Source organism: Mesitornis unicolor, unplaced genomic scaffold (genome assembly GCF_000695765.1).
Source record: "Mesitornis unicolor isolate BGI_N332 unplaced genomic scaffold, ASM69576v1 scaffold8491, whole genome shotgun sequence".
NCBI classification, from domain to species: Eukaryota; Metazoa; Chordata; class Aves; order Mesitornithiformes; family Mesitornithidae; genus Mesitornis; species Mesitornis unicolor.
In genome coordinates this window covers 139414-153637 of record NW_010164415.1, presented here as the reverse complement: position 1 = coordinate 153637, position 14224 = coordinate 139414, and the positions used below count along the sequence as shown (strand labels likewise).

The window sequence follows — 14224 nt, the reverse complement described above, 5'->3', positions numbered from 1 at the left end:
AACTCCTAAGATTCTGTGATTCTGTGACCTTAGCCTCTCTGTAGGGCATTGGTGGAGGGTCTACTGCTACATTGTTCTCACCTCTTCTGGAGGCTGTATTTTAAAGAGGATGTTGAAAAATGCAGACTATTTGAAGGGAAGCCATAGATACTGACAGCTAGAGAAAATGAGTTGGAGAGAAATAATATGAAACTTTGAGTAACATTTATGACTTCTGCTGACGAGACTTATATTAATGCCCAGGTTAGTTTCCTAGTTTTTTTAAGGCTGCTTTGTATCTGGTGAGAAAAGCAGGTGCATATCTCTGTTCACTTGCCCATTCTGGAGGTTCCAGGTTCTCTGTGCCAAAGATGATGGGATTCATTAGGTATAACTGCAGCTGTACTTAATTTCATTTTTCTAAAGACTTAAAAATGTGTAACACTTTTATGAAAATAAGATGATCAGTGCAGTAGCTAAGAGAGAACCTATGACACTGGTTAAAGACTTAAGAGACATCGGTTTATATACTTTTATGTGATGTTGAACTGCAATTAAAGACCAGAGGATGGGAAAACTATGGAGGGACAAAACCAAAGATACAGTAAGAAGCTCCAAGAAATGGCTGCTTCAAATAAAATCAATGTTGAATGGTGTGACATTGTGTAAATAAATGTAGTATTCCATGTTCTTTCAGCCTTAAATCAGTGGTCATTAATGATTACTACCAAAAGCCACTCAAGTGGGAATGTTAAGTTTCTCAAGTCAGGAGTTTGTGGGTTTTTGTGATAGCTGAATTAAGAATATGCTTTCAGAATGCAAATTTTTAATCATTCTTTTAGGAAATAGCTTCCCTTGATCAAGAAAAACAGCCTTATCTAGAGCCTGGGCAGCCTCAGCTTTCTCCTGGAATTTCAACAATTAACCTGCATCCACAGTTTCCAGGTAACTTGTTTTGACTTGTCTTTCAGTGTGAGAGAGTGCTTACAATTCTTCAAAGAATGGGAAGGTAGCAGTTGTAACAGAGGTTAATGAAAAATTGCTTGCAGCTTCACAAAAAATTTTTCCATAAGCAGAATACGGGGAAAAAATATCATGGAAACTGACATGGGAGGAATTGAGAGGTTGATATTGACTAGGTGACATTTTAGGAGGCAAAGACGTATTTTAGGCAAAAGTGATACCCTGGATTCTGTACATGAGAATTTTGAAGTCAACAGAGTTGTACCCCTTTCAAGAGGAGATTTTACTTATGTGTCTCCTTGTAGATTTATGCCTAACTTTCACTGCAAAAGTTTTACTGTGGTGCTTGCTTTCTTTAGCACCTCAGTTTTTTTCACAAGCAGTAGAATGATGGAAAATCCAATTATACTATTTTTTCTACTCCAGATTTAAGCAGAATAAACTAGTGAAAAGCTCCATAGTGTCTGGCTTATTCGGTATCGTGTGTGAGTGCTTTAAGGGGTTTTTTTTTGAATGTGATTGATTTCCATTCCATGTCACACAGTAGTGATTGAGAAAACATCTCCTCCTCTGCCTGTTGAAGTTGCTCCTGAAGTCTCTACATCAAGTGCAAGTCAAGTAATTGCACCTACTCAAGTTACAGGTATTATACTTCCTTTTTTAGAACTAAAATAAATTAAGAAATGACTCCGAGTTCCTGACACTATAACTTGTTCCATGCTACTCCTGAATTATAACAGCGAAGCAAATGTAGCAGTAAACAGAAAGGAATACTCTGGGGAGAAATAGTACAGAGCAGCACAGCAATGAGAGTGCTGTCAGCAGAGCTAGGACTGGACCTTCCCAGGTTGTACCTGCCATTTTTGTGCCCACAAATAAATGACAGGAGGAAAAATTAATAGATTACAATATCTGCAACCAGAGTCCAAAACTGAAGACTTCTTGGCTACAAGTCAGCTCTTTAGACAGTCTGCACGTGTGTTCATGAAGTACACGTGATCCTGTTCTTTGAGGGCTGTAGATCAGCATATTCGGCAAAAGACAGATGAGGAGTTACTGTAAGATTTTGTCAAACCAGAAGTTGGATGTCAGCTCTGCTGTGATTGTGCCCCTTCTGCTAGCCAGCTCCCTGCTTCATTAGGGAGGGGAAGTTTCTCTGCTGGGAACTTGCATGAGTTAGAAAAAAAATGATGGTTTTCCATGTTCTGCTGTTTTTTTTTTCCTTGGGAAAAGGAGTGGAACTAGAAACTGCTGTGTGCTATAAACAAGTAAATCAGTCTGTTGTTCAGTTACAGTTCCAAGTGTTGTTCAGATATTTAAGAGATAGTAAAGTACAAGTGAAATAAGATTTGTACGACAAAATCCTAAATTGGATTTAAAAAACGGAACACACTTAGAGTTGGGATGTTCAGAAACATCCTTAATGTTGTGCCTTAATACTGTACTTTAAGATTTAGTTACATTTAAATGTAACCTATTTCTAAATAGTCTGAACAAGTTGTTATTCTTTACAGATGATAACTTCTTTTTCAGGAGTTATTATTTCATGCTGCTGTGCACCCTTAGTTTAAATTGCGGCTGAACACAATCATTAGTATTTTTTGCAGTAGCACATACGTTTTGAGAATTTGTAAAACTACTGTAAGGGTGTTTAGCATCCAGTGCTGCCCGTATCTGAATCTCCTTATCTTACAGCATGCATCCAAGCCATTGACAGATGAGTATTCTCATAAAAATAATCAGAAACCCACTACAGGTACTTTCTTTACCTTCACTGCAAAGGTTAAATAGTACAAATTTTTATTTTATATTATCATTTTACTGTACTTTTTAATGTACCCATTTATACCTCTTGAATGGGACATGAGAGTGAGTCTCTAGGAAAAGCCTAAATGCTTTCTAGATTCTTCCAGATAGGAAATCCATTACAGAAAGTCAGGACTTACAAACTTGATTTATAGTTGTTTTCAGGCCTGATCTTTCTACTAGGATTACAGAATATTGTGCACTTACTGAAATACGCAGGAGAGTTTAATATTAACCTTTTTTTTGTTTGTTTAGAAATCAACGAATGTACAGTTAATCCTGATATCTGTGGATCGGGACACTGTGTTAATTTGCCTGTGGGATACACTTGCATCTGCTACGAGGGGTACAAACTTAACGATCAGCAGACTAAGTGCTCTGGTATGAATGGACGCTTTCAGAACTCTGAAATAACCGTACTATGATGTGCTTGAAATGTGGAGTCTGGTTAGGGGAAGTTTGTACAGAGCAGTCAGGAGTTGCTTCCTCTACTGAATTGTTCCAAACTACACAGAAACTAGTTTTTGTATGTCAAATGAAATTTGCCAGTTAGTCTCTGATGCAGCCTTTCAGCCACTCAGAACTTCTGCTTGGAGAAAGAATAGCTAAATTAGTCCCCGTTTCTCAGAACTGTTTGCCCAGCTACCGGCTCTGCAGCTGGTGTGAATTCAGTCATTTTGTTAGGTCTTCAGTCGTCTACAATATACTTCAGCAGAAATCTGAGAAGCATGCACTAGGAGATCTGCAAAGTTGGGTCTTCATCCCCTTCAGAGCTGGTAACTTCTGGAACAGAGGGCTCTGATGAGCTCTGAGCCCAGACTTGGCTCTAAATGAGCCCTTTCAGATTTGGAAGCAGCTGTATCGGTATCCTTCCTTCATGCAGAGTATGCTGGTTCTTCTGTAACTTGGATCAGGAAGAGTTTATTATATAACGTTGCCAGATTGTATACTGTCAACTTTACACTCTACCGAAAGTTCAGTATCTTCACACTGATACGCATGCTATCGGGCGCAACTACAGTATTAAAAAAAAATTTACACACGTACGCAGCCAAATGGCAACTTAAAGTCTTTCTGTTTCATACAAATTATGTTAATGTTCCATGCCTGCAGCTTGTGCTTGTGTAGTGATTTGAACAGTATGTTCCTCTATAGCGTGATGTTTTTCTTTCTTTAATAGATATTAATGAGTGTAATCAGGCGCCCCATCTCTGTTCCCTTGGACGCTGTGAAAATACAGAAGGAAGTTTCCTATGTATTTGCCAAGCTGGATTCATGGCCGGTGAAGATGGAACTGACTGCATTGGTAATTACTGGTCTCCTTTATCGAAAATCAAAATTTAAGAATTAATCCAGAAGCTTATCTAAAACCCTCTAAAGTACTCTTTTCAGCTTTTTACCTCAATGTCATTGGAGCTGGACTGATGTCTGTAAGTGTTTTTAACTCTCTCTCACCAGGTATTGTGATGAGGAAAATATTTGAGTAGCTTTTACTACTTTTCAAAATTATAATTTGTTGAAAAACAAGAATTTATTCAGTATCTTACTTGTTTAGGAAAATTGCCATTTAGTAGACACCTTCTGTGGTTGAATGTAAAAATATTCAAAACCCTTTCAATCACTAGCAGCCACAACAAACCATATTTTTAAATATAGCTGCAAACAGCCATGGACTTTGCAGGCTGATAAAGACAGCTGTGATCTTCCTCAGTTTGGTGCTGCCTCAGGCACAATATACACGCAGTGACACACATTGTGTTTGCAACCACAGGGCTGCTTACTGGCTTCACTGCCTGGTTGTTACTCGATCTCCTTCTCTCTGCGATGACAAGCAACAAGGCAAAGATGGAACTGCTCACTGAGAACAGCTGTAGGGCAGTGGCTTGCAAACAGCTTGAGAATCCAAACTTAAGTTCAGTTAAAGCAGAATTTAGGGGAGATGCAAGCATTCAGTTATTAAAAGGTGAAGCAGAGTTTCTCTTAACTTCTCCTTTTCATCTGCAGATTTTGATGAATGTTCCAGACCTCATACTTGCGGGGAAGGCTTTTGTATAAATACCCTTGGCTCTTTCAGATGTGAATATTGTGACAGTGGATACCAAATGAATAGAAGAGGTGAATGTGAAGGTAGGTTTGGACTCTTCACCAGTAGTAATACAGTAAAAGTTGCCAAGCCAAACTACTGCAATAGGGAGAGACATTTGTTCACATTGATTGTTGTTTCTGATCTCAACAGAAAACTTACATCTATTCCTTTATTTTTTTAAGAAGTCTGGCTATTAGATGGAAATATTAAAATAACTTGACACAGATTTTTAAAAAACGTTTAAATTAATATTTTTCTACTTGATGTATTTATTTTCATTCCTTTCAGTGTCCATTTGCTATTTCATTTCAGATTGAATGTCTTGACACAGTGGTTTTATATCTATTTGTGTTCAGAGTTCCCTTTTCCCATCCCACTCTGTCCTTATTTCCTGTCTATAATATTTCCTATATTATAACAGGTAACAAATGATAAATTGACTTTTTTTTTTAAATTTGGAAATGTATATATAGCAGGTCTTTCATGTTGGCAGAGGTCCTAGGACAACTTCACATTATTTTTCAGCACGGTATTTTTGCCTTTTGCTGTTCTTTTTTCTTTTTTCCTTTTCAGCTTGAATTGTGAACTAAAAAACCACAAGCAGCCATTTCATTTTAAACATAGTTTTGTCCATGCTTTAGTCGAAGTTACTTAGGACAGAATAAAGTTGCCAACATGTTAGGTTGCCTAGCAGATAAGCAACTTAAAGCTACTGTGGATGTATTTGCTGGTCTGAGCATTGCTAAAAGATTCCTCTTTCTATTCAGACAATTTTTTCTTTTCATTTAAATAAATGTTTCATACACTCCACTCTTACAACTACCTTTTCCAAATCTTCCCTGTCAGTAGGGAATCTGAGGTTAAAGTAGGCTAGAAATCAGAATATCACAGTGTGTCAAATTTCGTATAAACTTGTACTTTAAGTAGTGCGGTGTCAGTCCTCTATCGTTTAACGTAACAACGTGTAATTTCTGAAACCAGATTCTCTGTTGAAAGTTATTTGAAGTTGCTTAAGGGAAAGAACCCTTCTACACTAAATCCATCAAACCAAGGAAGTGACACATTCGGGGAATCATTTCACCGTGTCATTACACCTACACATTACAGTCACCCTACTGACAGGTTCCAGATTCCCCAAATATCTCCTTTCCACTTCCTCCACACTTCAGGAACAAAGGCAAGAATCCTCTGAGCTGCACACAGTACAACCACTTCACTTAAGTTTCTTCACCCCACCTTTATTCTGCCTTCAAGCTATACTCACACAAGCTCTGTCGGAGGGCTGGCCTGGGAAATGTAAAGAGTGCATATACATTGTTTTTGTAGAGTCTGTTATTCGTGTAGAACAGTTTACAAGCATAGCTGAACATCATTGCAGATGATAAAGTCTTCCTATAAAGTCTTCTTGTGATTTCTTTAAGCTTTGCTGCATTTAGACTTTTGACTGAGAATTTCTGTACCAAATACATCATTAATGGTGTGTTTTGAGGGCAGATACAGTCCAGGCAGTTCTGAGAACAGATTTCTGCAGAAGTGGATTTTTTTGTTAGTTAAATTTAAAAAATCTCACAGCAGTTGCACTGAGAAATGTTTGCAGGTCTGCATCGTAGCAGCCGAAGAGGCCTGTTGCTGTTTTTATGAGAAAGTATCCTCAGCTGGATAGTCGTGACTCTATCCAAAATCGTGATTTGCCCACATCCAGTGAGTTGTTTGGAGCTGAGATGTTCAGTTCTCTGAAAGTTGGAGCATTGTCTAGTTAAATAACAAGTCTTGGCGGCTGCATTCCTTCTGTGAGCTTGTTTCCAGAACTAGAATTAAATAGCCTCCCTACTGTCTCTGCTGGAGTAGCAGCCATTAATTGCAGAAGACACAACGGCTTGGGGCAGGGAAGGGACAGGAAGGTGGAGGGTTTCATTAGTTCTGTGCACTACGTGAAGCAAGTATTTGATAGAAAAAATTATAATTATTGTGCAATTAAAGACCATATTATAAAATGATATTCAAGTATGAGAGCAGATGGGAACGAGGCTGACCATGCAGTTTTAATTCCAGCATCATCTGATCATCGATCATTTGACAGCAACTTTGTCTTTGACTGTCATTTTTGTGTGCAGTCTCTTTTAGACTGCACATATTACATGTATTGTGGGTTTGTTTGGTGCAGACTAAGAAGTTCTTGTTAGATGCTCAGAGCCTGGACATGAGGTCCATGAGTTTTTCAGGACCTATCTCTTGTTTTGTCATGGCTAAACTAGGACCTCTCCTGATGCAACAAGTCCCTCTGTCACCCCAAACATTGCCAGCCTCAGTGATGAGTGTGTTGCTCATGCCTTCTTTCAGACATAATTAACTCCCTACTCTCTGTAAACACCTTTGATTACATTCATACAATTAAATGTACAGTCTGCATAATGCTTACATGCTACATAACTGTAACACACTGGAGAATACCAAATTCTTCTTTGCTTTGTGAAGCCAGAGTTACAATTTTATTGCTGTTGCAATGCACTTCCAAAGTCTCTTGTGACTGAGGAAGAACCTCAGGGCACTTCAATACCGTGAAGGGGTGACATAAGCAAAGTTATTCTTACCTATCTAAGCTAGAAATCGAATCTGCTGTATGTTATGGAGCGCCTACCAAAGATTCGCAGTATAACAGAAAATTCAGATTCAGTTGCATGTACTATCATCTAATTTTTTTCTCAGAGATACCCCTTCGCTGGTACAAATCTGTGAGAAATTGTTTCTTCTTGTGTCTCTAACAGACAAAGTACATAACTCTTTAAATGTATTAGTATAACATGAGCACAGTCAGAATAACCAGGTTCATTTGATATTGAGTGTTCTTTTATGGCTTTGACCTGTGTTTCCTTTGATCTTCTCTTTTGAAGACATTGATGAATGCCTGACTCCAGCCACTTGTCCAGATGCACAGTGCGTTAATGCTCCTGGCTCTTACCAGTGCATTCCCTGCAGAGTGGGATTCCGCGGCTGGAATGGGCAGTGCCGGGGTATGTTCAGTGCTCTTTGTATCTCCAGTTATAGCTCTCGTGCCGAGATGCTGTATTTCCTATGCCATCAACGTTACAACCCAATGACAGCACTGTGCCCTGGATCACCTTTTCATTCAATAGTAATTATAATTTTTAAAATTACTTTATGTTCTCAGTATATATGAGGAAATAATCTTTTTCTGTATATAAATGAAAATTGAATCTAGACTGCAAGCAACCCAGTTATGAAACAAAATTGTTGAAACAGAAAATATGGAACTAAAAGGGATGTATATCAGTGCACTATGATTTGTGATGGTTGGAGTAAACATGTTACCTAAACACAGTTATATAATAACCTATGTAAGGTTTGCATTATTATTGTAGGTCAGATTGGCGGTGTACTTCCATAGCTCATTTCCTGTCACCCCAGTTGCTGTGATTTGGTTCAGTATATTTAAAGAGTGAGTGTCACGAGGATGGAGCCAGGCTCTTCTCGGTGACAAACAATGATAAGACAAGGGGTAACGGGGACAAACTGGAACACAGGAGGTTCCACTTAAATTTGAGAAGAAACTTCTTCTCAGTGAGGGTAACAGAGCCCTGGACCAGGCTGCCCAGAGAGGTTGTGGAGTCTCCTTCTCTGGAGACATTCAAAACCCGCCTGGACGCCTTCCTGTGTAACCTCATCTAGGTGATCCTGCTCCGGCAGGGGGATTGGACTAGATGATCTTTTGAGGTCTCTTCCAATCCCTAACGTTCTGTGATTCTGTGATTCTGTCTGAAAGTTGGTTTTGGTTGAAAGAGCACAGGAAGGTGGGCATCTACTGTGCTTTAGCCGCAAATGGGCTTTTCATTTGTGGAGCAAGACTAGAGCCAGGGTGCAGTGAAGCACCTGAAAAATGTACTGTGTAGTGGTCAGAGCCTCACCACCAGTTTTGCTGTACAGATTGCACCTTTTTCAACCATGGTGTTTTCTGAAGATGAGATACTGTAGCAAATAATTCCTGTCTGAATATCCGCCTGCTATAATTTATCAGCATGTCATAGCTGCATTATTTGGTCTGACTTACTGGGGAGGAATGTATTTCTTAGGTAATTTCCTGGATTTTAATGGAGTTATAACAAGCTCTGAAGTGTTTACAACAAACTGATGTGGTTCACTTAGCCCACTACTCCACGTTCATCTTTGTTTTGCTCCTTCCCACCTGCCTTCGCAAAGAATGTGGCACATGCGCTCTGTTAGAAAGGCTTTCTCCTACTTAATTCCTTTTTTGGAAAAGAAAAAGTTGACTTAATTTTGCATTCCTTCCCAATACCAAGCTTGATTTCCATAGCTAGTTATGAAAATAGCCTGGTTGAAAATGCCATGGCATAACTTTCATTTGTTTCATTCTTGCTAACCATGTTAGTGGAAGCAGAATGAGAGAAGTCACCGCTCTGCTCAGATTTACAAACAGAACTAAGTCATGCAAGGGATAAGTCTTGGTTCCAAGTTGCTGATACTTTTTTTTTTCCCTTGTATTTAATGCATGTAGTTTCCCTTTTTCCTTTATTTTATGACATGTTCTAAGCCTAAACATCTCACTCACATCATTAGTGATGTGATCAGTCTTCGTTTTCAGTTTATCCTAGACTTATGTCATATTGGAAATGAGCCATACACATTTTAGAAAAGGTAATGCAGACAGAGATTGTCTTAAATCTGTAGCTTGGCACTATGGTGCAATTTAAATACCCTGGAAAGGAAAATATTTCCTAAGTTATCTATGAAGGATATTTTAAGTCCATTTTCCATAGATACATTTGTTTCTGCTGTTAGTGTAGGTCAGTTGCAGATCTGGTGGTTTTCCCCAGTGTTTTCAGTATTTTTTTTTACCTCACTGCATTCCTCTGCCTGCACTTCATGCCCTAGGAAGTCAGTGTTACCAATTCTGCAGTTCTTTGATGCTGTTGATATTGTAATCTTCCAGGATTTAAAGCCAGGAGCATTTAATAAAGGCAAGTCAATCAGTTCACCTCACACTTCTGTAGAATACATTTAATTGCAGTTTAGGTGGGAATATCCAATGTGAGATACTGCGTGCATATTGGAAGAAGTGAAAAATGGCACCTGCACACCGTGCCCTTCGTTGTCTTGAAATTGCTGCTGTCCCAGGTCCATCAATGTGTTTGTGCTGTACAGGGACTATTTGAATTGCTTTTCTTTTTTAAGTTTACTTGCAGTCACTGATTTATTTTATCTTTCTCACTCCACATTTGCAGATTCAAATAAAGTGATATATATTATGATGTAGAATGACAATAAAGTGGTATGTCAATCTAGAGCACCCTTCTATGTGTTGATGAATAAATAAAAAAAATTAGGTTGACAGAACTTTCTAGTCTGCTTCATCCTCAGTGTTATCACTGTGGTGGATTCTGTAGCTGTGTGGTTAATTCCCAACATTCAGCTTGTACAGCTTTAGTGACCCCATCAGAAGATTTCAAAACTAATACAGAGGTCATCAGAGCTGCTCAGACCTTTTAAATCAGACTTGCTGCAGAATTGTCAATGTCAAAATATACAGGACAACTGATTATAACCATGCTTATGGCAGAATTTGAATAAATTCCCAAGCTCAACTGAAAGATGGTTGTACTCAAGTTAATTATACACTTATGCTTTCTTTGTATTCACAGATGTAGATGAATGTCAATATGGCAATCTCTGTACAAATGGACGTTGTGAAAATATGGAGGGGTCTTTCAGATGTATTTGTGGCCAGGGTTTCAAACTCTCGGCATCAAAGGACCAGTGTGAAGGTAGGAAAGAATATGATTACAATTCATAAGGTTGCGCTTACTTTTTAGATAATATTTTTCATTCATTAGTATGCCTTTAAACAGATAAACAACAAATGTACAACACTGAGGCTAAATAACAAAAAATGTAAGAAAACGCATTTCCATTTTATGGCTTCCACAGACACAATGTAGATTTTTACACTTGTTATAAAGCCAATCAAGAACATGTAGTAGTATTTATATTGCTAAATTTGAATTTCTGCAGAATCCTTGACAGTTCTGTCATTTTGGAGGTTTGGGAACAGCAGCTTTCACTGCCTGTATTGCTTTTCTTTCTGTCTGGTTTTTTTCTTTCATGTGGGTGAGTGGAATAAAAGAAAGCCAGGGTGCACCCTCTTGGAGCCTGGCACTGTCAATTGACACTGAGCTGGTGCCTGCATTGGTGTCGCTGCATGTCAAGTTGTACATTTAGTAGAGATAGTTTGGTGTCCTATTTCTAAGAACAGTACCTTTACCTCCAAAGTGTCAGGTTCTACATTTCTTCCACATCTAAAATTCCCATTGGGACTGCGCCAGTGGAACAAAATTAGGCCTGAAATCAGAGCAGTAGTCAGAGAGAAGCTCGAGTGTGTACAGGAGGTGTGAATATCCCTCTCCTCAGCAAGAGGGGACTTCTTCAAACCTCCCCCCAAAGGTGGAAATCTGGGAGAATGTCTCCAGGCTGCAAAAGCACACAGCAACCCAAACGTTTCTTGTCAGATGTTGTTTTTTCTTCTTTTCCCTTCCCCCCACCCTTCCCTAAGTCTGTGTATGGCACCAAACAGTTTCAGACTTCTGAGTGCTAAAAATAATATGGCAAAACTAAATGGTTGTTCGTGTAGATTTGACAGGAAGTTTGAAACAAAACCTCAGTGTAAGTTAAGTGTCTTGAGTGAGTTAAATGTGCTGTCCAGGACACACAGCAGACTGGTCTTGGGGAAAGTATGTAGGCAAAGTTTGACTGCTTCCTCTGAGCCTTTCATGGAAAAGGGCCCTTGCCAAGCCGAGCTGGCATGTGCAGAGTGTTGTTCTTAAAGTACACCCTTCTTGAGTAAGTACACGTGCCCAGATGCTTCACACAGCCCCACAGATTTCAGTGATCCTTAAATTCAAAACTTTCTGTGGTTGCAAGGGACCGTTACTCAAGAGGTCAGACTATGTAGCCATAACACAGACCTGAAAAACCTCATTGAGTAACTTTCTCCTGTTTGAATTGGAGTATATTTTTAGAAGGACATTCAGCCGTGCCTAAATCCTAGAAGTGACTAAGAACCTACCATGTCAATTTAATTATTGTTCCTTAATGAGTATTTTATAAATAATGGAGGGAAAACAGGTTTCCTAGCTCAAACAAGGCATGCGGTGTGTTCTGAGTTCAAAGGGCCACTGCCCTCCAATATTTTCAGTTTTTTGTAGGAAAATTTAAGTGTGATGTTCAAGTCCATCTGTTAACCCAGGCTGACCCCAGTCTATGAGAACTGAAGCGCTGAGGGATTAGCAGTGGTTATAGAAGCAGAGAGACATTTCCCCATACTTAGAGTATTAATACTGTTACAAGGCAAGTATTTAAAGGAACCTTAAGGTACAACTTAATAGGGGAACAGCCTCTCAGTGTGCATCTGAAAACCATGCCCTGTTAAAAGGTGGTGATCCTGCTGGAAAGTATTTTGTGGGTTTTGCTGACTCACTGGAGTGGCTGGCCTGTTACCTTTGCCAGATGTAAAAGAAACAAAAGCAGCTCTCAAGCAGCATGTGTGTGTATTTGTGTGTCTGTGTGTACCTGTTTGTACATTGAGGGATAAGTTGACACATCTGCGTTTTCCTATATTTTTATGCATTATACTGACTGACTGCATTTTTTAATAAACAAGACCAAGTCAAGCAGTACTGGATGTTTGGTGGTTTGTTCAGAACTGGTTATTGCACCATTTGATTAGAAGTTGGTATTTTCAGATGTGTTACGTTTCCACTGTCTCTTCTGCTACAGATATAGACGAATGCCAGCACCGATCACTCTGTAGGAATGGTCGCTGCAGGAACACAGAAGGGTCTTTCAGATGTATTTGTAGCCAAGGCTACACATTATCATCTACTGGAGATCAGTGTGAAGGTACGCTTGTGGACTGAAGCTACTGATTCCTTTTTTTCAGTAAGATCTTGAGAATTTCAGCTATAGGCATAAGCTCTTTTGAGAATGAGCCAGTTTCTCGAAAACCAGCGATGGACATTTGTCACGTCAGAGGATACCCAAAAATGTATCAGGCTATAAAACCAATGTGATTGGCAGATCACTTGTAAGAAATGTGCTTATTTATTCAACAAGGATTTCTTCTGCTTCAGAAGTTTTCTTAAAGATATAGCAGCTTAAGCAGCAGTTTGCTGGTTTGATCATTATACACTTGTGCAAACTTCTGGGGATATTACAGGATTTGGCAGAATTATGTTGTGCTCATTTTCAACTGTGCTTTTTGGAACTCTCTGACTGAAGTTTTTGTCTGGAAGTCTTTGCACGGTATTTCACTTGTTCAAGAATAAAGGTAATTTGCAAATAATTGTTCTATACATTGATGAATACCTGTGTACATGCGGTATACATTGTCTGTATACATCCTTGCACCTGAACTCTTAAGGAAATGAGAAAGCTGGGCTGAGGCCCTGTTTGAGATATCTCTGTCTGAGAGCAGTAATCCGTATGTCCATTCATATTGTAAATGCTTGTACACCCTCTTAGCCAAGGCTGAAGAACTTCTCCCTTCTGCAGCACCTGTAGACACTTGCTGTTATCTGCTTGGAAATTAGTAGCCTGGAAATACATGAGCATCCACAGGTGGACCATATGTACAGCCTTCCACTTAAAGACAGAAGAAGAGGTTACTTCCTAGTAGTCAAAGGTCTCCAAGATGCATGACCACATACATGTTTATTTTATTTCCGCCTTACCCTCTCATTCAGCATCTCTTGTTCTTGAGATGAGGTGACATTGAGACTTTCTGCTCCGTGTTGCTCTGAATATGAGGGAACACAAAGCATGAGCGCATCTGTGGGTATAACGTATCGGCCTTTCTCAACTGACAGAAGTATGGATACGCACCAGCACATAGAGCTCAAAGAACTCGGGTGACTGGAAAAGAATCTGCCTGAAGTGTAGGAGGCTCCGGTGTTCTCCTAGGAGCCTTCAGAAGATCTGGCTAGCCAAAGTGTTCTTGACCTGCACCAGTAAAGAGTGCTAAAAGCACTGAACATCTCAAGCATGAGCTACTGTCTCTGATTATTCTGGAGATTCTTGTGCAGCAGCCATAGGACCTGTCTAGAGTTGCATCAGAGAAAGGAAGGTTTGCATCCTATATGGGACATAATGTGTTTTGACTGAATTTGGCAGAAGAAGCTTTCTTGTTATGAAACTTGACATTAACTCAATGCAAGAGAGTAATTAATTTTTTCTCATGCTTCTAGTCAAAATTAATTGCTGTTTTAAATAAACCACAATTTACTTCTCAGTTGAGATTTATTATAAAACATGGTTATCAAGAGGTCACAACTTTGCAGATAAAACTGCACTTAATTCTAACAA

At 39.2% G+C, this 14224-nt stretch overlaps 1 protein-coding gene across 1 annotated transcript in view; it reads left to right on the top strand.

Annotated features, from left to right (window-relative positions):
* Positions 1 to 821: 821 nt before the first annotated feature.
* Positions 822 to 14224, top strand: part of LTBP1 (latent transforming growth factor beta binding protein 1) — a gene marked incomplete at its 5' end in the record, with an annotated part of 57270 nt that continues 43867 nt past the window's right edge. Inside the window, 8 exons of the mRNA XM_010194313.1 lie at positions 822 to 924; positions 1487 to 1585; positions 3004 to 3129; positions 3929 to 4054; positions 4753 to 4875; positions 7726 to 7845; positions 10510 to 10632; positions 12641 to 12763. Of these exons, the coding sequence (XP_010192615.1) occupies positions 822 to 924; positions 1487 to 1585; positions 3004 to 3129; positions 3929 to 4054; positions 4753 to 4875; positions 7726 to 7845; positions 10510 to 10632; positions 12641 to 12763 (943 nt within the window). The remainder of the gene's footprint in view (positions 925 to 1486; positions 1586 to 3003; positions 3130 to 3928; positions 4055 to 4752; positions 4876 to 7725; positions 7846 to 10509; positions 10633 to 12640; positions 12764 to 14224) is intronic.